The sequence below is a fragment of the Centroberyx gerrardi genome, chromosome 4 (assembly GCF_048128805.1).
Source record: "Centroberyx gerrardi isolate f3 chromosome 4, fCenGer3.hap1.cur.20231027, whole genome shotgun sequence".
In the NCBI taxonomy this organism is placed as follows: domain Eukaryota; kingdom Metazoa; phylum Chordata; class Actinopteri; order Beryciformes; family Berycidae; genus Centroberyx; species Centroberyx gerrardi.
In genome coordinates, this window is record NC_136000.1 from 15,755,142 (window position 1) to 15,764,636 (window position 9,495).

At 42.6% G+C, this 9,495-nt stretch overlaps 1 protein-coding gene across 2 annotated transcripts in view; it reads left to right on the forward strand.

Moving 5' to 3' along the window:
* Positions 1 to 9,053, forward strand: part of slco3a1a (solute carrier organic anion transporter family member 3A1a) — a 31,960-nt gene extending 22,907 nt beyond the window's left edge. The window contains exons 3-10 of one of the 2 annotated variants that reach the window (XM_071921269.2): positions 3,474 to 3,572; positions 3,662 to 3,934; positions 4,631 to 4,795; positions 4,917 to 5,115; positions 5,458 to 5,656; positions 6,255 to 6,427; positions 6,592 to 6,656; positions 7,165 to 9,053. In XM_071921269.2, the coding sequence (XP_071777370.1) occupies positions 3,474 to 3,572; positions 3,662 to 3,934; positions 4,631 to 4,795; positions 4,917 to 5,115; positions 5,458 to 5,656; positions 6,255 to 6,427; positions 6,592 to 6,656; positions 7,165 to 7,523 (1,532 nt within the window). In that variant the 3' untranslated portion in view covers positions 7,524 to 9,053. The remainder of the gene's footprint in view (positions 1 to 3,473; positions 3,573 to 3,661; positions 3,935 to 4,630; positions 4,796 to 4,916; positions 5,116 to 5,457; positions 5,657 to 6,254; positions 6,428 to 6,591; positions 6,657 to 7,164) is intronic. The other variant, XM_071921270.2, reaches the window with a different exon arrangement.
* The last annotated feature ends 442 nt before the right edge of the window (positions 9,054 to 9,495 follow it).

Sequence of the window (9,495 nt, forward strand, 5' to 3'; positions counted from 1 at the left end):
GGGAATAGAAATTTGTAATAAAGGTAACCGTGCTTGTCAGTGGCGCCCGAGGGAATGTTCCACATGAAGCGGACCAAATCACCTCTTATTTACGGCCGCATGCCATTCATCACCTCAGAGAAACAACGCTGTGCTGCACTTCTACCTGTGCATTGAAAGAAACAAATGGAGTCAAACTTGGACTATATTTAAACAGACACTTTTTGTTATCTGACACTGAAGGAGAATTGGGCATGGGAAGCCATTCGCCTGTCTGGAAAGCACCACTGAGCTATATAAAGAACCTTTCTTTCCCAGATTGGTGTAGCAGCTCCCAAAAAAGAAAAGATTTTAGTCTTGGAGCATCTCACATTAAGTAGATTAGACTCCATTTGGTGGACAGAGGAGACAGCTGAACGAAAAACCTCGGAGGGAAGAAAGGAGGGAAACTGGATTGAAGCATTATTGGATTTATGATACTCTGCTTATGTTTTGACTACGATGGGAGTGCCAGTTAACTTTTATGCCAGCTTAATGTCGTTGTGAGAGAGTTGACTTTGCTGCCGTGGAAAGGCTAAATCCCCGCGTGTTCTTCCTCTACTGGGAGAACATTTTCTGTCTGTTATTTCTGTCTTAAGGTCAGAACCTTGAGACAGAAATAAAAAATGCCGAAATATTTAAATTCATTCCTTCATGAGAACGTTTATCGCCAGCTCCGAAATCAAATGCCCCTCCTCTCTTGCACAGAAGCAGCAGATTGATGAAGAGGCATGGTCCCTCACAGATTAGAGATCTTTTCCACATGCAAGGCTCGCAGTATAGTACAATGTTATCACCAAGGAGACAGTGTTTCTTAAAGCAGCCGGGGGTAGAGGCAGAGCTTGGTGGAAACATTTATCCTCTCAGTGGTTGTGGACTCGGGCTAGCCGTCATCTCTTAGAAGGTGATTTCACTAACTGAATTTCCTCTTTGAGGTTTCCTGTGGTGAAAGCAATTGTGATGTTGTTGCTACGAGGAGACAACACCCACAGTTTCTAAGGAAACACTTGAAACAGAGACTGCACAGTCCTAATTTGCAACACCACAGGCGAATTAGCTAGTCAGATGGAAACTGCAGCAACTGCTCACGAAAGTGCTGTTAAACTGTACAAGTTTACTGGTATCCTGTAAGAAACCCAACCATACTTTTGTTTTTGTGTGTGTGTGTGTAGGTCTGGGTCCGTCTGTCTATGTATGTAGGTTTGGACATGGTGGAGTGCTGTTATTTTGTGCTTACTTTTGTCATTTGTTCCCATGTTTTCTCAAGTCTCGTACTCGGCAGGTTACAGTGTTGCCGAGTTGCTCTGTTTTCATAGATGTGCCACATTCTTGAAATGACTGTCAACAGAGCAAAATGACAGACAGTGCTGTAAATTAGCGGTGGCCTAGTCAGTGCCTTCTTGTTATTATTACAAAACCTCCACAGCGAGCAGAAGGAAGAGGTAAAAACCTGTTACAGACTGATGCTTCAAGGACACGTCTGTCTCCGTGCTGCTCTGACTGTCAATCACTAAAACGCTTGTACGGCCAAGAAAAAAAAAAAGCAATATGTTCCCATCCCAACATCTTTTATTTCAGTGTTCATGTTGTCTAAATCACTTGGTTTACCCCACATTATAAGTAGTAAGCAAGCAGCACCTGGCGAACTAGTGGGCCATTTCCTTTATTCGAGGAATTAACTATAATGTGAATGAGGCAACAACTACGTGGATGTGTTGACTCCCTTCCCCCCCCCCCCCCCCCCCCCCCCCCCCCCCCCCGTACCTTACCATGTGGGTGGTCAGGTCAGGAAGCAGACTGTGCATACTTCTCAGCGCTAACAGAAATGTGTAGAATAGCTTTGTACTGAGCCAGTGTGGTTCAGCGCATAGTGAAACTTAGTCACAGTTTCCATGCATGCTCATTAAGTGGCTGCTCCCGGCGTTTGAATAACACCTTTGACGTTTACTGGAGACCCCTTGTTGTTAGATGGGGAGTTCGGGCCGACCTGCAGGCAGTAAGGGGACGCTGTTGGGGAGGCTGTCGGCCGCTGTCGGCTCCTGCTGTCTCCACTGCACTCCATCCTGACCGCTAATGCTGCACAACTACAAGAGGAGGTGGAATAGCACAGAGATCGTGCTGCCGTCCATGATTTCACAGTTATGTTTGAGTGGTGATTGGGGGATGGGACAATATGCTTATCTCACGATACGATTTGATACGCGATATGGTTCACGATTCAATACAACCACGAAAATAAAAGTTCAGTGACAAAAAAGTCTGACTGTGCGGAATGGTGTTATATATTTCTGAGCCACAAATCTTTCTAGCAATGGCATTGGCTTGCTAGAATGTAAACAACAATTTAAAGATGTCGTTACAAAGTGCCAATAATATAATTTGGATGGAGAGCTTGTGAAATTGTGATTGTCTCATTTGTGATTACTACAGCACAAAAAATGGAGCTAATATCACGATTCACTTTTCTGCCCCACAATACGTATTGTCACATTTTTTGTATTCCGATATATAAAATTTCGATATATCGTCCCATCCCAAGTGGTGATTTGAAGCCAGTATTTACCAATTTGCCATTCTTGTGAACAGTGCTGGTCAAACCTCGAACAAGATCTGGTTTGTCGCTATTTGCCAGAAACGGTCCTACACTGCACTTCATACTTAGTCCGTAATACCAGAAATCACAGGATATTCAGTCGTCAGGGAGAGATTTGTTTCCCAAATAGAGCTTTGAGTCTTCATTATCTGTGTGTGTGCCTGCGGTCTGAGTCACTGTGCCAGGCTCTCACCCCCTGACAGCACTTTAATGAGGATTTGGGATCAAGCTACACATTTTAACTCCAGCTGCCCACTGGAGCAGATTGGGACAAAACAACCGGTCCTGTTGTCTCATTCACGTTGTGTGTGTGTGTGTTTGTGTGTGCGTGTGTATCTGTTTACACAATTAGTTACCATGCCAATGAACTTAACCCACTGAAGATAGGTGAGCCACAGTACGCACTAGTACAATCCTTGTGTGGGAGTTTCCACCACTGCTGTGTTTGCCTTGTGGTTTAAATGGCATGCTTTGATCTTCCATGTTGGCCAAGATGGAAATGTTCCTCTGTTTGCCTTGCTGCTTCTTTCTGAATTCTCACAGCACCTTCTGGAAAAAGCCACATGAAGCGAGCAAGACTTGCCTCCCAGTGGTGGAGTTAGGAATGTGCATCACAACCAAAACTTCACAGCTGCTTCCTTGCTGCCTAAAATTTTTGCCAGTCTGACCTGTTGCTTCGTGTTCGTTATGCAATTGATCAGTGTTTTTGATCAGTCATGCATAAGTTCAGTGACGCTGTTTTAGACTAAAGGGCTACACTGGACTTTAATTTGACATCCTGGATCATTATAAAAGCTCTTGAGTATGGTGTTTTAGAAATTGCCAAATAAACTAAAGTAAACTGTTTGTTTTTTCTGTGCAGGAATCCTTTTTTCTACTCTGGTGTTTGGGCCTGCCTGTGGCTTCATCCTGGGATCCCTCTGCACCAAGTTCTATGTGGATGCTATCTTCATTGACACCAGTGAGTTATTATATCTAAGGTGTGGCATTATTTTACACTGCTGTCTGTGTGTTTGCGGTTTAGTGACCTTTGTGTCTGCCCCTCCGCAGGTAAGCTGGGCATCACGCCGGACGACCCCCGATGGATCGGGGCCTGGTGGGCGGGCTTCCTTCTGTGTGGTGCCTTACTCTTTTTCTCGGCCCTCCTAATGTTCGGCTTCCCTCAGTCCCTGGCGCCCCGGGAGGGGGAGGGTGGGGCGGACAGCGAGCAGGCCATGCTTCCTCCCACTCTAAACGCAGACTATGAGACTCCCAAGCCCAGCAATGGGGTGGTGCGCAACCACGAGCCTGCCAACAGCCCCACCTGCTGTCAGCAGCTCAGAGGTGAGAGAGCAGCTGTGACGTCGCTGTGTTTCAGTGCAGATTTACATCGTTTGACAATAAAAACATCACAAGCTCATTAGCGTGAAAAAAATACATGACAGGCACTCAAAAATATTGATATTGTTTTGTTGTATTCTACCAATCTATCAATAGTGAATGACACTGTGAGGATGATAATGATAGTAGTGAGAAAGGTGCTGCTGTAATTAGTTTGGAATAGTTCTAAGTTATTTTAAGTCCTACTGGCAGTGGATTATAAAATTATTTAAGTATTTAACATAATACAAATTTGCATTGTGCATTTGTGTAGTATCAGGCACTGTATACCACTCCATGAATGATAACAGTAGTTTTCAGCTGGTGTGCTATGGAACTGTTTTGCATAAATTTGCACAAATGTTTGTGAACAACTGATAATGTGTGTTGGTGCTTTTGGACCTCCATGCTTTGCATAAATAAAATGTAATTAATAATTCATCAGTGGAGTTACTGATTGATGGAACAAATTTATGAACATTAATTAGTGTGTCTTGCTTATTTTTGAGGTGCCAAAAACATAAAAGCAACAAGAAAGTCTTATGTTCTCTATCTATCCAGCTTGAGATTAAATATTGAACAAGCTGCCCAGCATGCCAGCCTGATGATTAAGTTAACTCCTTAAATAACTCCATTCTCCCTGATTCTCCCGTCTACCAGTGATCCCCAAGGTGACCAAGCACCTCCTCTCCAACCCGGTTTTCACCTGCATCATCCTGGCTGCCTGTATGGAGATCGGTGTTGTGGCTGGCTTTGCCGCCTTTCTGGGGAAATACCTAGAGCAGCAGTTCAACCTGACCACCACCTCGGCAAATCAGCTCTTAGGTTTGTATTTAGCTCACACACACACACACACACATTCCCCTCTCTTCCCCCCTTCCCCTCACACATCCTATACACATTTGTATTCCAGTATGATAAACAGGCCTTGGCCCACTCTCTGAAGGTATGACGGCCATTCCCTGTGCGTGCCTGGGGATCTTCATGGGCGGCCTGCTGGTGAAGAAGCTGAACCTGTCGGCGCTGGGAGCCATCCGCATGGCCATGCTGGTCAACTTGATTTCCACCGCCTGCTACGTCTCCTTCCTGTTCCTGGGTTGTGACACGGGCCCCGTCGCTGGAGTGACCGTCACATATGGCAACGAGTAAGAGCGCGCTGAACTTATCGCAGTCATTTGCATTCACTGCTGACCAGGAAGACTATTGCCCTGGTTATGGGCCTGATGTAAATAGTTGTGGTGACTTTATGACACCTTTCAAACTCTGTCCCTGACACTTACAGGGACTGAAACTTACTTTATCTACAGTAAATATGCATAGCAGTGTTTGACCGTTGGTGTCCTATAACAGTGTCGAAGGTAAAGGCTTGTATTTCTTTAGGAGAGTACTTTACCTAGCTTCTCCCACTCTGTTTGTTCCTTATTCACACACAGTTGGTATTTTTAGTGAGAATGGATGTTCAAATTCCCCCGTCTCTGTCTGTTCAGGACACTGCGGGTGGGCCAGAAACCAGACGCTCAGTGCATCAGTCACTGCAACTGCTTCACCTCCTCCATCAGTCCCGTGTGCGGCTCCAACGGCGTCACCTACCTGTCCGCCTGCTTCGCCGGCTGCAGCAGATCCGCCAGAACAGGGGCCTCGTCAACCGTCTCTCAGGTCTTCACCCTGCCACATTACCCTTCAAAGGTCTTTTTCATAGTTGGAGACAGTTCCCTCACATCAGCAAAAATGAAAATAGAATCTCTGGGGTGGATACAGTCATCCACCTGATGAGCAGCGATTGGTCAAACGCCACATAATGCCTCAGACAGGGTTTTTCTATTGCCTGATTAAAATGTTCCATATACTGCGGCTTTTTAAGCCAGCCTAGTTCAAAGTTAAGACTTCAAAGTTAACCCTGACTCTCAGTATTTCACAGTTCTGTCGTCAGTTATCACATGCTGGGTAATCAAGTGGTGCCGTGGCTCTTTGAGACCTGATGCTGACTGCGGATTAATGTCTTCTTTATTCAAATCACATGCAGAGAGAATTGCTCTCAGCTCGGTAGCGTAAAATATCACTATTACTGCTGTCTAACTGCTGCAGTCAGAGCAGTGTTTTTTTATTTGAAGTTCAGATATATTCATCACTTAGTTACACTGTGTTGTTACCAAGTTTTTCCTCCAGTATCTGTCGAAATATGAAAAAAGTATGGAATAAATGGGCAATAGCATGTTTTCCCTGTAATTCGTACGGCTTATTTTTGCATTGTGTAAATCTTTCTTCCATGTGTTGCTGTTCACAGAACCTGACGGGATGCACGTGTATATCCAGTGACAGTGCATTGGCCACAGCGGTTCCAGGGAAATGCCCGACCCCCGGCTGCCAGGAGGCTTTCCTGATCTTCCTGTGCGTGATCTGTGCCTGCAGCCTGATCGGAGCCATGGCCCAGACGCCCTCCGTTATCATCCTAATCAGGTGCGATTGTGTGTGAGCGTCTGTGTGTGGTATGTACATTCATGTGGGTGCATTCCTTTTGTGTACAGTATGTGATTAGGTGTGCACATGCATGAAATACATTTGGAAAATAAAGTAAAAAGCAGAGGTATTAATTTTCTCTCTCATACCTGCCTCTCTTGAAGGACTGTGAGCCCCGAGCTAAAATCCTACGCCCTCGGAGTGCTGTTTCTCCTGCTCCGACTCCTGGGTAAGAAGCACTGTATCTGAACTTTATATGAGGCTATATATGATTATAAAATATTCAATTGCTATAGCTGTGCCAAAAACAGTGCTGCGTATCTGCAGCTGTTGTTCCATGCTCCATGTACGTTCCAGTTCCCATTAGAAGATGTTTTTATATGTAATTGTATAGGAGTAACTGTTATGGAGCAATCACCGTAGCCATACCATACTGTTCACAATTACAGCTCAATTTAAGCTCAATGCTACCTGAAGAGAGGAAATGTAGAAAATAACTTCCTATTTTTAGACAAAATGCCATCTCAGGTTTAAATATATCACACAATAGAATCAGCAAATAAAGGGGATAAGCATGGCATTGACCCAGAATAAAGAAAGAAGTTATTTTTCTTATCTTTCTTATGTTTTTCTTATCTATGTTTTTCTTATCTATCTGAAGCTTTTTGTGGCGAAATAGAGATTAACCAGACGGTGAAGAGTTCTTGGGTCCAATTAATCGTTTCTCTGTTTTACAGGATTTATCCCCCCTCCTCTGATCTTTGGTGCTGGGATCGACTCTACATGCCTTTTCTGGAGTTCAGAGTGTGGTGATAAGGGAGCTTGCTTGCTGTATGACAATGTAGCTTACAGGCACCTGTATGTGAGCCTTGCCATTATTCTCAAGGGCATCGCCTTCCTTCTGTACACCACCACCTGGTATTGCTTGCGCAGGAACTACAAGAAGTACATCAAGAGTCACGAGGGCCACATGACGGCAACCGAGTTTTACCCCTCTCTCACGGACATGGATGGTCCCAAACTAGCCGACAGGACGAAGTTTATATATAACCTAGAGGACCACGAGTTTTGTGAGAATATGGAGTCAGTTTTATAGTGTGTAAAGCAAGAGAAGGACAATGTAGAATATTGAAATTCTCTCAAAAGGAATATCTTATGATTTTATTCCTCTTTTCTTGAAAGGATTAAAAAAAAAAAGTTTTGATAAAGGTGATCTATTTAACGGCCCCGTTCAGGTCACAGGAGACCGCCACTGCTCTCTGCTCCACATCCTTGGTCACTGTTGAAAGGGTCCATTTTAGTCGTTATCTTATCAGCGAGGTGTTGTCCAGTGCCAGTGAATTCCTGTGTTGATTTGGTGGTAGAAGACAACTACAGTACTGTCTGGCTCAGTCCTAAAGTCCTAGTTGAGTATTAGTGGGTTGGACACGATGCTACAACTATAGTTGCCATATTCTTTTAGGTCTGTCATGATTCCAGTGATCTGTGTTGAAAATGACAGTTTCCTTTCAGTCAGTGCACTGTGTGTCCTGTCTGTCATTCTTCTCTCAGAAATGAGATTGTTATTAAAAAAAACAACAAAAAAAACACGTTTGGGTGGTTCTTCATTTATTCATATTTAAAAGTTGCCAAGTGTTTACAAACATAGTTCATTCTTTAATGCATTTTATTTCCGTGACGCAGAAAGGTTTCTTATGAACTGTAAAAGAGAACAGAATCACTCTCAATGGGTTATTACAATGGCCTGTTAGACGCTTTTAATTGTCAGAAAATCAAGTCTAGTAATAGTAGATCAGGTGGTGTTTTATGTCATCATACACTGTTCAAATTCTTGTTCTCTTGCTGGATCATAGACACTGTTTTTGATACTGCTTAGACTAGACTGTGAAGTCTGTCTTTTATAGGTGCAAACGTTGTGCAATTCATATCTAATACTTACATCTTTATCATTAGTCTTGTGTCAGACTGCAGGTTTGTTTTTCATTATAGCAGTTTGTTGCATTTCCATGTTTGTTTGTTTTTTTCATCTGCAGAGTTTATTCAGCCTAATATGTCTTAATGAGGGATTATCCAAATAAGAATGTTATTTATATTTTCTTTTGACTTTTACACCTAGTGGAAGAGCAAAGAAAACAATCAAGAAGAATATTTTTATGTTTTGACATTCAAGTAAAACAGATTAGGAGTAATATATTTGTTTCATTAGGCTCAGAATGTGTTATTAGATTGTATTTGAAAGGACAGTATCAAAATATATAATCTAATTGTATGAATATGTGTGTGACTGATATCACAGAAGATTTGGGACAATTCATAGCAGTTGAAGTAGTATGTTGCATTATCGGGGCGAGGAAAAACAAACTAGGCCTGTAATATCTGGAATGGAAGTTACAAAATGCTACAGGAGGATGTGTGTACGATGTCAGACAAGATAAACGATATGAAGAACACACTGAATTTATTCCTGTGTATGTATTTGACGAACTCTTTAACGCTACTCGGCACATATGACTTATTATGTTACTGATCTCTCTACAGTTACAGTTTTGGCATTGTCCCTTTTCTTACACTTTTTGTATGGCAACATATCATTTATTTTACTCTGGAAATAAATTATTTTTCAGAAAATAAACTATTTGAAGTGTTACAGTTTTCATTTTGGAGACGATGTCATTTCAGAAACCACTATATACAGTATATAGTATGTGAGTATAATATGTAAACGATGCATCATTAAATTTTGTATTCTTGAATTCCCTTACCCTGCGATGTGAAAATCTCATGACACAGCAGCTCCGCATAGGCTTTGAAACACAATATATTTCATATAATTACATTATTTATTTTCCTTAAAATACCCCACTAAAGCTTTGATCATGCTTCCTCAAAAGTTCTCAAACTGTTGGGGGATCAGAAAGCTAAAAGCTTGCAGATTCCAACTGTCGTTTTCTATTTATAGCTCATCAAAATATCCACAAAACTGACACAGCCCCGCCAACTGCTAACACAATATGATGTGCAAAATTGGCCAGAGAAATTAATGAGCTACATAAGTACTGCAGATCTCA